The sequence below is a fragment of the Solanum tuberosum genome, unplaced genomic scaffold (assembly GCF_000226075.1).
Source record: "Solanum tuberosum cultivar DM 1-3 516 R44 unplaced genomic scaffold, SolTub_3.0 scf00309, whole genome shotgun sequence".
In the NCBI taxonomy this organism is placed as follows: Eukaryota; Viridiplantae; Streptophyta; class Magnoliopsida; order Solanales; family Solanaceae; genus Solanum; species Solanum tuberosum.
This window is the reverse complement of record NW_006239232.1, coordinates 110,761-130,517: the sequence shown is the minus strand read 5'-3', so window position 1 is coordinate 130,517 and position 19,757 is coordinate 110,761. Positions and strand designations below refer to the sequence as shown.

The 19,757-nt window shown below is 28.8% G+C and overlaps 1 protein-coding gene across 1 annotated transcript; it reads left to right on the top strand.

Moving 5' to 3' along the window:
• The first annotated feature begins 14,046 nt into the window (after positions 1-14,046).
• LOC102604662 (probable pectinesterase/pectinesterase inhibitor 41) lies at positions 14,047-16,221 on the top strand. The gene is made up of 2 exons (XM_006359797.2): positions 14,047-15,100; positions 15,379-16,221. The coding sequence occupies exons 1-2, from the start codon at positions 14,092-14,094 to the stop codon at positions 16,068-16,070; spliced, it is 1,701 nt and encodes a 566-aa protein (XP_006359859.1). The 5' UTR covers positions 14,047-14,091; the 3' UTR covers positions 16,071-16,221.
• Positions 16,222-19,757: the final 3,536 nt, after the last annotated feature.

Here is a 19,757-nt window from a genome sequence, read left to right as displayed (position 1 = left end):
CGGATTTTATTTAGAGAATTTAAGGAAATTATTCCATAAATTATATTTTTGATCCTCGTATTACTACTTCATCAATTTTTAATTAGATGGTTGAAGGATTATTAAAATATATTAACTCTTAACTGTTCTTTTAATATTCGCATCAAATCTGAAAAAGAGGAAGTATATTATATAAACTGGGAATAATATGAGCAAATAATTAATGAGGCCATTAAGTATCGAGTAAAGGCTAAGCAACTCCGTGAAAATAATTAGTATTAATTAATCAGATTAACCTAAACTATAGAAGCAGGGCAGATGTAAAGGGGCAGGTGTTCACTCTAACCCCCTCGAAAACAATTTAAATTATATGTATAAAATATATTTTTTAGTATGTATAATCATCTAAACACAAGACTAGAGGTTGACTCACTGATTTAGAAGATTCAAAACTCATTTCAAGTCTAAATCTTAGGCACTATATTTTATTTTTCGAACCTCGTGATTGAAGATCTTTGAATCCGCATAAGTGGTAAGAAGGTCATTTTTTCTGTTTATTCTGTAACTGGCCTACAAAAACATATCCCTCCCAAATCTCCCGCCCAAAATGCATATTTTCCAAAATAAAAAATAAAAAGATATGCTATTTATTTCTTATGTCGCAATATTAATTATTTTAGCTAACTGAATTTGACGTTTATTTATTTATTTAAATATTTTACCCTTATTATTTGAATTGGCGGAATATAAATAAATTATTAGATGTTCAGAAGATAAAGAGTAGTTTAGACTTTAGACAATTACTCTTAGGATGATTAAGGCTATAAAACGTATATTTCATTTGGTGTACAAAAGCCTTAAAAAATATTAATTCAATTCAAACTTATATGGTGGTATTTTACTAAGTACAAAAATAAAGAATAAATTTTAAAAAAATATTTAGAATGTGTGGTTTAAATAAGCTATATTTGTCTATTTAGAAAATAGCTGATTAAGAGTAAAATTTTAAAAATTATAATATATTTTCAATAAGAAAGTATGATATATATTTTTTAAAAATGGATCAAAAATCAATATATATATATATATATATATTTCCTGTCATTTAGGTTCTGGACTGGTCATTAGGAGACCAAAGTACCAAATTCTCATTTGTACATTAATTGTTGATAAATAAATTACTTTTATATCAGACTTGTGTGCTTGCCCGATCAAATTTTTAACGGTAACTTAAGAATAATTTAATATACATTTTTTTTTTAAAAATAATGTACTTGGGTTATGCTCTCTGATTATTTATTTGCTCCCAATAATAATTTCAAAAGTGTCAATTTGGTTGTAATGTATTAGAAGTTTCTGTATATTGTCTTTTTCATAATATATGAAATTGTCGAGGATCCTATCAATTAAGACACGAAGTACCAAGTTTAACATATATGATTATAAGTATGGTCAAAGATTGTGGTACGATGGTAACTAAGTATTATTTTATTTTTAATAATAAATCTCAGGTTCAAATCTAGAAAACACGAGTTGTCTTTCATAGAAAGTTATTTTCTTCTTAAATTAAAATGTTTCAATGTAAATTTGAATTAATAGAATCTCAAAACAAATATAAGACAATAGATAAGAAATAAAGGATAATTCCAAGATATCAAATGTAACCCTTGACATTTAGACATGTTTTAAACACAAAGAAATAAGTGTACGTTTGATTCCCACTTTGATATTTCCCTTCCTTTTCCTATTTCCGCATATAATTGTTTTTTTAAAAAGAAATTTTTACGCTACACAACAATCCAACAAAACTCATAATAAAAATAAGGAAAAATTTCATAAATAGCTAAGATATGAAACATAATAGGCCTTCTTAGCTAGAGTTTGTCTATTTACGTAGTGTAGCTATAATTTTAATGACTAAACTAATTGACGTTTGCATAATTCAATTTTTTAAAATTTGATTATACAATTTTGTTTATTAAGTTCCCATAAATGATGCAACAATTTCAATTACAAAATAGGAAAACGATTCCTTAATTCATGGTTATTATATCTAATTAGAATTCCTTACCTTATATGAATTCTTCTTCTTCTTGACGAAAAAAATAACACTCATTGTCTATAACAATTGTATATGTATATAATTGAATCGAGATTACAAAAAAAATTGTAGTTGAAGTATATCAGTTTGTACAAACAATATGGTGTATATCAATTTGTATATGTTTATGAATAAATTGTATATTATAGTTTTTTGTATAAATTGAGTTGTATAAATCAAACAAATTATAACATATATCATTCTTGTATTTGTATTTGAAGTATATAAAGCATACTTGTACGTGTCTTAAAATTATGAAATATATACAAATAAAGCATAGTTTAAACCACATAAATATACATATACAAAATTCCTTATAAATTTAGTTTTATAATTATACAATATTGGACTTGCGTAACTATAATTTTCAAAATTTTAATTTTAATTTGGTTAAGTTATTTAAGGGGAAGTAAGAAATTTTAGGAGTTAGATTAGTGGGTATGATAAGAGAGAGTGTATTTTGATTTGTATAAAAGATGAAAGAGTAACTTACACGTTTCGATACAAAACGTGGGATCCATATAGTCATTTTCTTTAACTATAACCTTTTTTTATAATTAAGTTAAACTATAGTTTTGGAGCATAACTAACTATTATATGTTAGCTTAGTAATGTAATTTTTCTCAAAAGTGACTTTAACTTTTTACATATTTACCCACCAGTATATTATGTATAATTACTGTATAAGTCAATAATCAATGTGTAACATACTAACTGTACACTAATATATGTTTAATATATACTTATTATACACAAAATATACATCGATGACAACTACAAAATAGTACTATATTGGCGTGGTCCATTGTGGTCCATTTTAAGCCTGACTTGGATGGATCAAAGTGAGACCAAAATACGAACTTAAGCGTGACATTCATTTCTTTTTCACTAAAGCAAGCAGCATGTTGTGGCCCATCTTTTTATGGGCTTATCTTTATCATCAGAAAGTGCAAACATCACAAATAGGGGGAGAGAAATTTTCGCAAATAGTCATTATAATAAACTTAATTATGCTTCATAGCTAAATTTGCATATTTACAGGTTATAGCTACAATTTAAGCCTGCCTCGTTTGTATAAGTCGCTGGTGAGTTTGTATAGTGTGCGGGTACATTTGTATGAGTTCTTTTTGTATAAACTCGAAATAACGAATTTACACAAATACAAACATCTGAACTTTAAACAGTTATACAAATTATATTATACAAAATTACATTATACAAAAGTTATAAAAATCATAATATTATACAAATTCTGAATTATATAAACTCGAAATCTCAGCCTATGTAATTATCACTGAATGTTGGTCACGAGTGATAATTAACTAAAACTATAGCTATGACTAATTAACTAGTATATGTTTGTTTAATCATGTAATTTTCTCATCGGGGAAATATTGTTTGTGCCGCTTCTTTTAATTGTACTATATGTTGCCACAATTTTTACCTCGTACACCTACCTTACCTTGTCGAGTATGATTTGCACAAAGAAATTTTGTGGATGTTTTGATCCCGTTAAGAAAAATCGGAAAAAATGGTCTCCACGCCAAAAATAGAAAGCACGTTCATGGCGATTTTGGTACGCCCCGCCCCGAGATTCGGCCTAACTCACCCCAAAAGCATTTTTGAAAACACAGCTCCTAACTATTGTCAGGATAATTTATGGTGATTCTTCAGAATTTCTGAGTAAATTTCTAATGATCGTTAGGATGTGGAACCACACTCTAATTGTTGTTGGGATGATTTATGGTGATTCTTCAAGATTTCTGAGCAAATTCCTAGTAATTGTCAAGACATAGAATCACACTCCTAATTGTTGCCAGTATGATTTATGGTGATTCCTTAGGATTTTAAAGTAAATTATTAGTGATTGCTAAGATATTTTATTTGATATTGACTAAGACTTGCCTTAACAATAAGTTATAGTGATTCATCAGGATATTTCTGATTATATCATGATGAATCACCATAAATTTTTTTGATATTTATGACAATTTGTTAGGATTTGACATCACCTCACCAACACATTTTTACTTTAGAATTGATCTTTTTACTTCACTTTTTGATATGCACTTTTTTAATACTCTTTATGTCTCAATTTATATTATTTACTTATTTTTTAGTTAATTTAAAAAAGAATGACAACTTTTTACATTTAGTAACAAATTTAACTTTAAAATACTCATTTGCCCTTAATGAAATGATTTTATAGCCACACAAACATCTATGACTTATTAGACCACAAGTATCAAAAATCTTTTTTTTTTCTTTCTCAAAATTCATATCAAATCAAACTAACTCACGTAAATTGACACAGAAGAAGTAGCAATTTCAACAATTTTCAATAGTTTGATTCAACTTAAACGTTCAAAAATTGACGGACCATTTGGCTTTTTCAATATTATTTTCAAACTCCATGTTCAAATCAAATAATGGTGTTTTCAAAATTCTCCAATCAAACAAATTCAAATTATTAGGGATTGACAATATAAACACAATAGAATGTTATCCACTCAATTTCAGTGAGAATCTTTTTTACACAACTTTTCTTAGCGGGGTCAAAAATTATACACCAATTTTTTTTTTAAAAAACTATCGTGTGTAAAAAGAAAAAATAAATTCAAATTTTAGAAGTAGGTAGTTGTCCGACGATATGTTGCTTTTAGTCGAGGGTAATTAAGTACTTTCTCTGTTTCAATTTTTTATTTTTATTTTAGTCTGTTATATATCTTAAAATGGAAAATGATAAAAAATGCTCTTGAACTATGCGAAATTGAACAAAAACACCATCAGCTAATAATTTGATCTAAAAATTCCCCTACCGTCTATAGTTTGATCCAAAAATGCCTCTATTGATCCATCGTAAACTCTAGCTGGTTCACGAAAATAGTTTAAAATGTCCTTAAACTATCAAAATTGATCAAAAATATTCACAATTAATAGTTTGATCTAAAAATAATTCTATCATCTATGATTTGATTTTAAAATATCCCTATTAATCGCAACATGAATTCAAATTTATTCACGAAAATAATCATGCTCCTACTCTCGAAAATAAATATTAAACAAACATCCCATCTCAATTAATCACCAAATATTAATCCGCGTAAAGACCAAGTCTTGAGAATTATTTTTGCTCGTCTTTTGTCTTCTTCGTTTTTATCCACCCCACCCTCACCCCACTCCCATGAGATTCATAAATCACAGACAATAAGACTTTTTGCTTATGGAAGTAAACATCCTTGCTTCTCAATTTCCCAACATTCAATTTTTGGGTTAGATTACACCCTGTAATAGCTCTCTAATTTGACTATATATGCATATATAATTAATGGAAAAATTATCTAAATACACAACTTATTTTATCGTATTTTTTAAAATTTCTTAGTATTTGATGAAAAAATTATAAAAGTTCCTACTCTCTCATATTCGCGGATACATCACTTTATCGATGTATTGATCGGATACATTATTTTATGCAATGTATTAGAACGTACACGATGTATCGAACGAGTTATGTATCTGAAATCGAGAAGCAATGTATCAAGACGTTGAGGAATGTATCCAAAATTGGGACGCGATATATCGGAGCAATTTGGAATATATACCAAATTTAAGGAATTTTTTTGTAATTTGAAAAAGAGTAGGAATATGATGTAATGTTCTTAACACTATTGAGATTTGTATAAAATTTTCGTAATTAATTCATTTTGATTTCTTTCATGTCATCATATTACTTCTTAAGTGAGATATGAATAAACCTCCTTAGTGGGTAAGTCTTTATAAACATCTCGTTTGTGCGTATTCAAAAATTCTAATATGAATATTGAACACCAGATAAAAAAATCAGCCAGTTGCCATCTTGGATATATAATAAACAGAATCTTGAAAGAATTTACTCGTTTAATATTCGTGAACTTTAGTTATAATGCTCAAGTACGTACGTTGCCTTGAGCTGAGCATGCGGAGGAGTTTTAGCAAATGAATTATTTATTGGACCTAGGTTAAATTTGAAAAACAATAATTAATGCCTCTTGGATTTTATAAAATTAAACTTATTTTGGACTCAATTTGTTTGTCCATAAGGGGTTGTTTGGTAGGACACACGTATTAGAGAAAATAATTAGTATCAATTTTGGTATTATTTATTCTTGCTTGGTAGATTGCATTAGAATTTTTTTTATATATATATATATATATATATTAGTTTTGTGTATCAGTAGTACCTTGTTTGGTATAAATTTTCAATCTATGGCTAAAGACTCAATTGCCCCTCAAAACGTTTTTTTACATTTTTTTCACCATATTTATGGAGGTTATTGTTGTAAATAAATATTTTAAAAATGGCACAACACATTGATATGCCTTTTAACTTGGCATCAGCTCACATTTATGTCCTCCAACTTTTGTTGTGCACGAGTAGACACTTAAATTTGTATAAAGCTAAAGAAATAGACACAACATCATATGTGACATCCTACATGGCAATTTGCATCTTATGTGGTGTCCTATGTGCAGTGGCGGAGCCAGAACTTCGACTAAGGGATGCCAAAATATAAAGAAGTAAAATCGTATAGAAATCAAGGAGTGTCAATATGTAATAGATATAAATAAAAAAATATTTTTACCCTAGCTACACAGTATATTTTTTGACGAAGGGGTATTGATCGACACCCCTCAACTACATGTGGCTCTGCCAGACTGCCACTGCCTAGGTGTATTATGTCACAGATTCATGTGTCTTCTTGTTCAACTTTATACAAGAGTTTAAGTGTCTACTTGTGCTCAGCCAAAGTTGGTGGACATAAATGTGAAATGAGGTTAAGTCAAAATGTCAAATGGTACATCTACGTATTATGCCAATAAAAATTATGCAATTCATGCTATTTTTAACACATCAAGCCAAACACTGCGTAAAAAATATCATCGATTACTAATTCAAGTATTACTAGTACACTTTATTTAACATTATTATTATACACTCTACTAAACGATTCCGACAAAATAGACATAGTATTATATTTAAACTTTCTTCGTCTTGCTTCCTAATGATTGCAATATAACGTTTGTGAGGAGTTTAATGATTTGTCAAGAATTAAAACCCTTACAATTTAAGTAAGTGAACTTTAATTTGCCGCGGTACAATTTTCTTTAAATAAACTTGAAATTAAGGTAGGTTAAATAGACATTTCAACGTCATTTTATTAAATGTTAATCTATCTTTATTATAAGGGTAAAATAAAATAGTCAATATTATATTTTAGCGGTCGGATCAAGTGTTCGGCTTATTAGATGATTTAAATGGATATCTTTTTATTTCTTAATTAGATATAAAAGTTTTACGTCAACAAATTTTAATCTAAAGAATCAATCAAATATGTTGAGTGATCCTGTAAATAAAATACTCATAGTAATTTTTGAGTTAAAAATTAAAATTGAATGACTTTCTAAGAAAATAATTTATAGTTAACAAAAATTCAGTAACTCTTTAAGAAGATAATCTATAGTTTTGTAACTATGAATCGAAGTGAATTATCAATTAGAGCATTTAAGATTTTTACTTGATAAGACATGTAACATGCTATTGTAATGTATGTATTACAAATACTTCGATGGGATAAATAGTTTATAACTTTATATAATGGTTGACTTATGAGTTAATTTATGAAATAAAACAAGTGAGTCTAAACAAATATTTCCAAGTCGGTGATTATGTTGAATCAGTCAATACTCCAAAAAATATATGATAACAATAAAACAACAAAAAACAGGCAGTCAGTGCAAAGAGCCAAAAATATAGAGATTAATGGATATCAATTGTAGAAAATTTGAAAAATAGCAAACGTAATAGAAATAATAAGATTCTATAATTATAGTTTTGATAATTGTGTTTTATAGCTATAATTTTATTTTTATAGAGATAACGGTTGTATATTTTTGCCTGTTTGTATATTTCGCTTGTAAATATATAAATAAGATAAGTATATATAAAATCTGTATTTATACATTTAGGAATTTTTCAGAACTTCGTTTGTATATTTCGCTTGCCAATATACAAATTGAGTATTTTTTTTTTACTATGAATAGTATACAAATAGCTAGGGTAAGCATGTACAAAATTGTGAATTTATACAATCAGGTACTGAATTATACAAATTCTGAATTTATACAAATGAAGTGAATTATACAGATCAGGCAAACAACAAAATTGAGCGAAACTATAGCTATGAATCAGTTTTCCTAAACAATAGCTATAACATTTTATATGACTTAAATGTTTATTATTTTGCACAATTTTCTCTATAAATAGTCGCCCGTCAAAATAATATTTAATAATATATATTTATAATACAAAAGAAAATATAGATTTTCGTTTATTTGATTAGTGAATATATAATTATTTTAAATCCATTAGTCAAATAGGTAACTTGTCAAAAAAATAATACAAAGTCTGTGTGACTCTAATTAGAAGCTTACTATTATTAGTTGTAAGTAACGTAAACGTGTTTTTTTCCGACATTCTGCATTTTATGAATTGCTTATTGACTTTTAACGGTGTGTTACGTATGGAGGAAAATATATTTTTTCAATTTTTTTTTATTTCCTTAATTATGATTGTTTAAAATATTTGAAAATAATTTCACTCGTAAAAGTAAAAAATAATAATAAGTTTCATAAATAACGTTTCTCCTTAATTATCCCACCCCTAACCCACCAACGCCTCCATCTCCACCCCCATAATATTAACTTGAATTTCATGTACATTTTCTATAGGAACATTATTATTTTTTTCTTACTTGTCAATTAACACAAAAGTTAAATAAATTATTTTTTGAGAAAATACCAAACACAGCCTAAAAGTAAATCCCAATAGCTACATGACTACAAAAGTTAGGAAATTATTTCTTAATTTTCCAAATTAGACAAATAAAATTATATATTTATTTTAATAATAAATGGAGGAAATAATATATACTCTCTCCATTCACTTTTATTTGTCACAGTTTGACTTGACACATATAATTAATGATATAAGTTAAACTATCCCATATTAAATGATGTCTTAGAAAATGATTTGGAAAATAAGTATTTTAATGCTGAGGATAAAACATGTAAAAAAATTATCGTTTTTTCTTAATATGTCAAAAGTGATAAGTAAAAGTAAAAATCTATTTTAGAAATAAGTAACAAGTTATAGTGAACGGAGGGAGTAATTAGTAATCCAACCATATCTAAATCTAGAAATCTAATAGCTACCAATGTCAAAGTAAGTAGGTGTAATAGTTTGGCTTGAACAAGAACAGACAAAATGAATAGATTTATTGTCAAAAGGTTTGGTTTTAATTAATCATATCATATCATATGCACCTAAGTAGATTGGAATGGAATAAATATGTCTGTATCAACAGCTACTTAATTAGTACATTTATTTTGCTAATTTTGTCATATCATATGCACCTAAGTAGATTGGAATGGAATAAATATGTCTGTATCAACAGCTACTTAATTAGTACATTTATTTTGCTAATTTTGTCATATCATATGCACCTAAGTAGATTGGAATGGAATAAATATGTCTGTATCAACAGCTACTTAATTAGTACATTTATTTTGCTAATTTTGTCAACAAAAGTTGGTGCTTCACTTATCCTAGTTAAGCCTGCACCTTCTAAGCATTTGTTTAATTAATTTAGGGTTATATTGGAGTATCATTTATTTTAGTACATTGAGAAATGTATCGAATAGCTTTTAGATAATTTGAGCTGAATTTAAACTGATCAAGATGAGCTAAATTAACAAATAAATCATCAAAACATTACACTTAATTAATAACCTTAAAGGAGTGATTTTAAACTTTTGAACTTCGCTTGCTTAGTGAAAAAACCATCTGAAAAATAGAAAGTTGTTAAAATTGAAGTTTTGATTAGGAGCAAACAAACTCATGAGTCATGACTATGAAGTTGTCACACTTGAAGTTTTAACTTCTATTGTAATTTACTTATGAATCATTGTCAAATTTTAACCGATCAAACAAATCATATTTTCACAAGTTAATTTTGTTATTACATATCTGGTTATTGCTTCTAAACCTAAAACCTTTGGATACATTACAAGTTTTATACAATTGCATATACATAAAATAAAGCAGCTTGCCAACATATTTCTTCATGTTCTAATTATTTCATTTACAAAATATAATTATATATCCTTATTTTTTAGAAAAATAATCTGACAATGTTAACTCAATAGAAAAATAACATATTGATCGATTTGACTATTTCAACTTATAATCCACGAATTAAAAAGAATACTCTAATTTCTTAGCTGTAGATGTTGACTAAACATGTGACCCTCTCTGGTACAGTCTACGTTTTTTTTTAACTCGTTCAGTATATTTTTCTTTTATTTATTTACTATCTTAATTAATTAAAATTGTTTTTTTTAATCTTATATCATCAAATAATTACCATGACACTTGTAGTCAAATTAAGATTTTCATAATATAATCTGCTCATGTACAATAATTAGCAAGTTGTAGAGGAAATATAAACTACACCAGGTAAATCCGATGCAACGAGTTCGAGTGAGAAGGCGTTAGGGGGAATTGATACTTAATAAATACTCCCTCCATCTCAAACTAGTTGTCACGTTTTCTTTTTTTAAAAGTCATTTAAGCTCTCTTTTTTTTAAAGATAAATTGGATTAAATCGATTTAACATTTTGCATTTAAAGTTTAGATATTCAAAATTAAACCATAAGTAATACAAGTTGCAACTTTTCTCATATTAAATTAATGAAAATAAATATTAAAATGCTTGTCAAATTCTCATAGATTGTCTCTAAAGAAACGAAACATGATACACGATTAATATAAAATCGAAGTAGTCAATACTGAACTAGTAAAACAGAAGGACAAGTAGTTTATAGCGCTGTCCATATCATCCCAAGCTGATGTAATGTCCTAAATTAGGTGGAGTTCTGAAGTATTTGAATTTGAATTTTATTTAATTTATTGGAATGGAATCTTTATAGTTCACATTTCAGTACTCTAAAATTAATTCAGATTTTGGTTGCACTAACAATCAAAATAGTTCTCAGAATTTAGCATTGCTGTTTTCCATCATGTAGTATATATACTTATACAAAATTCATTTTTTTCATAAAAAAAATTAATTCATTTTTATCATAATGATGAGATAAGTTATCCTATATACATCGTGGGGTAAATTATCCCAGGGTAACTAATAGTTAACCGTCATTAAGCTAAGGCTTTGAATTTGTATATTATAGTGTTTGTACTGGGTCGTTTGGTTTGATGATAAGTTTTACAAAAATTATAACGTAAAAATTAATTATGCAAAGACTAATAATATAAATATTAAGTAGTAATTAGTAAAACAAAATTCATTTTTTCATTAAAAAAAATCATCGCACAAAATTGGAGATTGATCAAAAGATTATTTAAAATATTTGCTTATTATTAAACCAAAAAATATTAGTTATATTAAAAAAGAAATGACAACCAAATATGGGGAAATCCAAGACCTATTTCTACATTGATTATTTGCTATATATATAAAATACAATCGAAAGCCAGGGGCGGCTCAACATAATTTGTGGCCTTTTTGTTGAGACAATTATTATATGAATTATTAACACAATTTTATAAGTAATAAGTTGATAAACTTTAAAGATAAGAGTTAGAATCATAGAATCTGATTCAAAAAGTTGATAACTTGGTATACCTACTTTAATATGAAAATTAACAAATAAATTAAAAAAAAGAATTTGTAATGCACTTTGTTCAACACTTTTCGACTATTGATTCATATTTTTGAGAGTGTATTACTCTAACTATCAAAGATTTGAAGAAATAGAGTGCAAAAAGAGTTACAAAGGATAAATAATGTGAGTGTTAACGAAGAAAATGTAAGAATCCAAAACAATGTTTCCTTAATTTCTTCTATTTGAATAGGGTTAAGATACATAATTTTTTATTTATTAAAATTTGAGGCCCTCAAAAATTGGGGGCCTAAGGCCAATGCCTAAAATTTTATAGGCAAGAGCCGTCCCTGTCGAAAGCACATTATTAATAGTCCTACATTTGGTGAAGTATGGAATCTACATAATTCACATTTCATTGCAAACTGAATTCAGATTTGGTTTCCACTCATAATCAAAATTATGTTATTCCATAATTAGCATTATTGTTCCACAACTGTTGTATACCTAAACTAAATAAAAAGTGTCTACACAATTAATTCAAATAATTTTAGTATCAACTAAAGTATATCGCCAAAGTTTCAATATATTAGGTCTATATACTTCTCTAAAACAATCATCCTCTATAATAATATTTCACTATAATAGTTATGATTTTTGTAGAATCCATCTTTGATATTGTGTTATATTATATGTTTTTTCTAATAACATTTCACTAAAACAATCAAAATTTATTGGGACAATCAATATTATCATAGAGAGATATGACTACATAATGGATATATAAAAGAACAACACGGTGCACTAATAAGCTCCCGTTATGCATGAGATCTGGAGAAGGGACGGACCACAAGGGTCTGTGGATATACAATGCGCTATTTGTTATGAAGTGCTACATATCATAGGCCAACATTATCAATGGCTTAAAAAAAAAAACTAGTAGTAGTATACACGGTGGCAGAGTTACGATTGAAGTTACGAATTCAACAACACTTAGTAACTTTAGTTCAAACTTTATATAAGAGAAATTTACTTTAACATGTACTTAATAGTTTATTAAGAATTCATAAAAAAAATTGAAAACTATAGATCGACCTCTAAATATACAAAAAAAAAAAAAAAAGTCTGCAGGAGACGTGTATAACCTAAACCAAGTTGGCATGTGCTAACTTCATTGACAAACGATGAAACAAACAAACGTAACAAGCTCCTACATAATGCTGACTAATAATATTAATCCTAAAGTGGAGCATAGAATATTAAAGCACTAATGCTCCTCATTGGCGGAGGTAGAAGTTCAGATATAGATTCGATCGAAATCAATAACTGATACTCAATAGTATTTTTTTTTTAACAAATTCAGTTAATATGTATAGATACAGAGATGGAGCTACATAGAACAAAGAGTGACTAGTTGATCATCTTTCATTCGAAAATTATACTTGGTATGGGGAAAATTATACTGCATATATAGGTCAAAACTATACTTTTTATACATACATATTAAATCATCATAAACACTCTTGATGAAATTTCTGGTTTCACATAAATATTAAATTTAGAACTCGATTATTACTCCCTCCATTTCAAAATAATTGAGTTATTGAGCCAATGCACACCCATTAAGAAAAAAAGTTTAAGACAAGTACCCCTACACGATTTTTCACTTTTGCCCTTTTATATATTCTCAAACTATTCTTGAAAATATAAATAATTCAAAGTAAAATCATAAAAATAAGCAATTAACTCTCTTGAAATTATCACCTATGTAAATGAAGGGCAAAAAATGGAAAAAAAGTTCCAACAACTCTCTTAAACTTTGAACAATTCACTTTATTTTGAACTATAAAAAAAAACTCAACAACTCACTTATTTTGAAACAGAGGACGTAATACTTAAAATTTATCGTTCTAAATTTCAAAACTCATAAAATTAAAATCCCGTCAATCCGCCTCTACCTCCACAAGAAATTTCTGTCTCTTTGTTTGAACCCAATCAATGCATTCATAATAAATATTACTACTAACTCCATTTTCAACATTTGAAGATCGACGCGCTTTCAAGAAAAAACAAAAACCATGCAATAAAACAAGTTGACTTTCAATCCCATTGTTATACTATATACTTTATTAGTACTACGTTACTGTAAGTCTTCTGCATGTAACCAAAAAAATAAATAAAAGTATTACAACTATACTTTTGTTTTTACTATATATATTCCAATATCTATCCAACCATTCCACAAAAATAAAAACAACTATAATCACCATTTCATTTGCATATCAAAAGCCATGGCAAAAAATTCCAACTTATTTTTTGTTCATTTCATCTTTTTTTGCACTACACTTTTCTTACTTATCCCAATTTTATTTGCTGCTGATGCTCCTCCAAATACCCCTGTTCCTCCCTCTGTTATTTGCAAATCAACTCCTTATCCTTCTTTTTGTAAATCCTTTGTTCTTCCACCTTCAGAAACCCCAAATAACGAAAATGTATACAGCTACGGTCGAAAATCTGTCCGAAAATCGCTCTCTTCGGCTCGTAAATTCCTCTCATTAATCGAAAAATATCTTCGTCAATCTAAGCAACTAACAATTACTGCTGTCCGTGCACTAGAAGATTGTCAATTTCTAGCAGGACTCAACATGGATTATTTATCCAGCTCTTTAAAAACCGTAAACGCCACGTCGAATGTTCTCCCTGTTTTACAAGCGGATGATGTTCAAACTTTGTTAAGTGCGATTTTGACAAATACACAAACTTGTTTAGATGGATTACAAGAGACATCGTCTGCTTGGAGTTTGAGAAATGGGCTAGTTGCTCCACTTTCTAATGATACCAAACTTTTTAGTGTCTCTTTAGCTCTTTTCACTAAAGGATGGGTACCAAAAAAGAAGAACGGATCTAAACCTCGTCATGTTAAAAAGCATTTGTTCAAAAACGGACAGTTGCCGTTGAAAATGTCTCAACGGAATCAAGCGATTTTCGAGAGAGTAGGCAGGAGGAAGCTGCTGCAAGAAGATGATCAGGTTGTTGTGAGTGACATTGTGGTTGTGAGTCAGGATGGAAGTGGGGATTTTTCGACGATTAATGATGCTGTTAATGCTGCTCCAAATAATACGAAAGCTGAGTCTGGGTACTTTCTTATATACATCACACAAGGTGTGTATGAAGAGTATGTTGCAATTGCTAAGAACAAAAAGTATTTGATGATGATCGGTGATGGAATTAATCAGACCATTATTACGGGCAATCATAGCTTTGTTGATGGATGGACAACATTCAACTCTTCCACATTTTGTAAGTATCTACACTGTAATTTTTTTCCATGCTTTGCAAATGCATACTTCTTGTATACTTATTTTACATCTCGAACTCATGAATCATATAAACCAGCAAAGCAAAATGTCACGGACTTAGAGTCTCACTAAAGCTCCGTGCCCTTTATATTCATGCCTTATTTTAATGGCAAAGTGGCGGATCATGACAAAAAACACTCTTTTTTTCAAAATTAATCTTTGAACTTAATTTTGTACCATGGTAGTTATCTAACAACGTTTTCATTTCAACTTCTGCAGCTGTGGTTGGTCAAGGATTCGTCGCGGTTAACATAACATTCCAAAACACAGCAGGAGCAATCAAGCATCAAGCAGTTGCAGTTCGAAATGGTGCTGATTTATCTACATTCTACAGCTGCAGCTTCGAGGCATATCAAGACACCCTATACGTACATTCTCTAAGGCAATTTTACAGAGAATGCGACATATATGGAACAGTTGATTTCATATTTGGAAACGCTGCTGCACTATTCCAAAACTGCAATTTGTATCCGCGACTCCCTATGGTCAATCAATTCAACGCGATAACAGCTCAGGGAAGAACAGATATAAACCAAAACACTGGAATTTCGATACAAAATTGCACAATCAGACCTGCAGATGATTTAGCATTGAGCAATAGTACCACGAAAACGTATCTTGGTAGGCCATGGAAAGAGTACTCTAGGACGATATATATGCAATCTTATTTGGATGGATTTATTCATCCAACGGGATGGCACGATTGGTCTGGAGATTTCGCGTTGAATACATCGTATTATGCAGAGTTTAATAATACAGGAGCTGGATCAAATACTACAGGCAGAGTTACATGGCCTGCAATTCAAATTTTGAATGCTACTGATGCTGCTAATTTCACATTATCGAATTTTCTAGTGGGAGATGGTTGGTTGCCACAGACTGGTGTGCCATACTTTAATAGTTTACTGTAACTGTCATAATTTATTAGTTTTTGTTCTTTTGATTTCATTATTATATGAATTGATTAATAAGTGAATTAATAAGCAGGATTTGTAAACAGAGTCATGGGAAAGAACTGTTTTGTAGTCCAAAAGTTATATGTGAATTCATTTATTTAATCTACTTGTCTTTTAAAGTAATTTAATTTAATTTAATTTTTAGTATTCGTGTATTTTAATTTTTAGGTAAAAAAATATGAATAAAGCTCTATATAAATTGCCAAGTAAATAGGGTAAGTATCTAAAGTCAAATTGAGAGAAACTTATAACTTTTTCCTTCATTTTTTTTTATTTAGTAGTTTAAAAAATATAATTTTTATTTTTCACTATTAACAACGTATCAAAAGAAGGATAATTATTTTCTTTAGTTCATAATAATTGAATTTTTGAGATTCTTTTTAATGTTCAAAATAAGTTAATTATTTAATGTTCAATAGAGTTGTTAAAAATTTCTTCTATATTTGCTTTTCATTTACATTTTCTAAGTGATAATTTCAAGAGAGCTAATTCATATTTATGATTTTACTTTGAATTCTTTTTATTTTTAAAATAGTTTGAGAATAACTACAAGGACAAAAGTAGAAAGTATTATTCTATTTATGCCCTGATATTTTTTAAATGAGTGTGCTTGCCTCATAAAATTCACTTAATATGGACTAAATGGAGTATTATCTTTTATATTTTACCCTTACCACTAATTACTTATTTCACAAATCATTTTTTCAAAACTTAAGACTAAATCTCTAATATGAGTATTATGGTAAAATATATTCATATTAATCATTATTTCTTAAAGATGTGCAAAGTTCAATTGGACAAATTAAAGTGAACGAAGGAGAATTTCTTTCAATATTACTCTTTAAATTGTTATAACTACAAAATATTATTTTCTCCATTCATTTTACGTACTTGTCCGCTATACTAAAAAAAAAAATCCACTTTTATTTGTTCATTTTAGCATATCAAGAAGAGAAGGGCAATTTCTTTTTCTTGTTTTACCCTTAACATAACTATCATTTCAAATCATTTCTCAAGTTCAACAAAGACTACACAAATTAATATTAAAATTATAGTAATATACAATTTATTTATTATTTCTTAAAATGTTTGCAAAGTTCATTGTTTACAAGTAAAAATGAACGAAAAAAATAGTAATTGAACCGAGAATTGCAAAGCATAATTAATATTCCCTCTGTCCCTAAATACTTGTCCACTTTTGAATTGGCACACCTATTAGAAAAACAATTATTGACATAGTGAGTTTACCATTTTACCCCTATTAATTATGAAGTGTATGAATTAAAAAGTTAAGGTTTTCACAAAGATTTACATTTTTCAAAGTAATTAATTGAGGGTATAATAGGTAAAAAAAATTGTCCTTTAATTTCTTGATTTGTCAAAATGGACAAGTAATTAGGGACAACTAAAAAAGGAAAAGTGGACAAGTAATTAGGGACAAAGGGAGTAGTATTTACTTTTACTATATCCTTTAAAAAGTATATTAAGAAGAACACAACTTCTTTGATTTTATAAAATGAAAACAAGTAAGAAGTTATATTAAAGGATTAATTACATGGGCATAGAGGTTGACAAGAAGTGTAAACTATGCATGTCAAGTAGAGTTGAAGTCAAGAGATTATATATTTGTATGTTGCTTGTTCACTCAAAGCATGCTCCATAGACTAAGATGAACATAACAACGTATCGAGCTACTATATGACATCAACATCTAGAGTATTATTGTAATAACAATCAATGTTTGGTTGTTATAGTTTGTAATGATGCTCTTTTGTGATTAATAAAGTTGTTAGTTACCAAAACAATAATACACTAAAAGATAAAAGAAACTGAAATAAAGAGACAAGATCAAGCTTTCTTGTTTCTTTCAAGTATGTAAATGTACATAACATAAGTCTCTATTTTTCATTAATAGTGTTACAAGACATGTAGTAAGATAATGTAACTTTTTATTTCATATAAGTATACATTATCTTTTTTCATTGCACTAAGATAATGTATTCAATTTTTTTTACAAGGAATAGATAATATGAAGTTGTTGGAAATGATGTTTCACTGTATACTTCAGAAGAAGAAATTTTTTGGATGATAATAAGTGATAATCGTGAGTAATTGTGTACTTAATTTGTTTTATGCTAACATCATGTATATATTCATTTACACCATCTCTGACACACTGATTTTTAAATTTAAATATATTTTCACTATAGAAGAATAGACTCATTTTGTATCACACAATTTTACTGTAACAACCCGGAAATCTAATGACCTAAGCTAGAGCCTAACATGTAAACTAGTAGCCTAAATAGGATTAACACGAAGATTTGAGTCCTAAAATGACCTCCCTAAGTTAGTACTAATGTTTTAGTCCCTTAACGTCAAGGCATGCCCCCCCCCCCCAAGGACCCCTCAAGGGTCCTTGAGGAGGACCAAGGGACTGCCCTAAAGCTGTCAAAAACCAGCTTGACTCACGAGAGGGGAACCCACGAGCCGTGGGTGGACTCACGCCCCGTAGGTGGGGTTGTGAGTCAAGGCTTGGCCTTCCCCAAAAGTCCAAAGTTTCAGTCACTTTCTACGAACATACAGTATGGTCCGTGGACCAACTCACGCCCCGTAAGTGGGGCTCGTGAGTGAGGCCTACACCAAGGCCAAAAAGACCAGCCTCAGACCCAACCCACGAGTGACCAGTATGGTCCGTGGGTCCATCCACACCTCGTGGATGGTGTCTGTGATGCTGTCCTAAATTTCAGCAAAGGGTCAAACATTTAGAGTAAATCCTAATTAATTAAGGGTGGGGACAATTATTATTAGTTATTTTAGACCTATATAAATATTTCTAAGTCATTAAACATCACTTAACCCCACATAATTCACAAGACTCAAATTAAAAACCAACCCTCCTCTCCAAAAATTCTCTCTCTAGGACTCCATTGAAGAGCAAGGTCAAGGTCAAGCGAGGGGTTCAAGAACCAGCCTTTCTCCTCCAATTTCGTGTGGAAATCAAGCCAAGGTATGGATGCTTTTCATACTTGGGTAGCTATCACCCAAGGATCCCCTTCAAATTATGTTTTTAAGATTCCAAATCCCCCAAATCTAGGGTTTTCAATCTCTTGTCATGGGTCTCCTTCTAAATCGTTTTCAATTGTTTACTTATGGTTGGTTATGATGAATTATGGTTGGATTAATGGAGTATTGATGTTTTATGCTGAAAATCTCCATTGGACCCATGGTTTCCCCTTCTTTCTAAATTGTGAACTAAAATGTGACTTGTTTGATCATGGAAGCTTGACAAATTTTAAAACAACTAAATTTTTTTCATACATTTTGTTTATAATATAGTATACTAAAAAAAAAAACATAAAGACGCTAATTTTACGTAATTAAAAAACATAAAGGAGTATAATATTTATACTAGTTAGGAGTAATTGAGTTATAATTGGTTGGTCATTTATTTGCAATACAATTGGTTGGATTGTGTTATAGAAAATTTTATATACTAATATTAAAACAATGTATAATTTAATTCAAAATTCTAAAACATTATCTAATATATCAAATACCTAGATAACCCCTTTAAACTTGACACACTTTTTAAAGATAGATACTCAAACTTAATTAGTGACCAAATAGACACTTGAACTT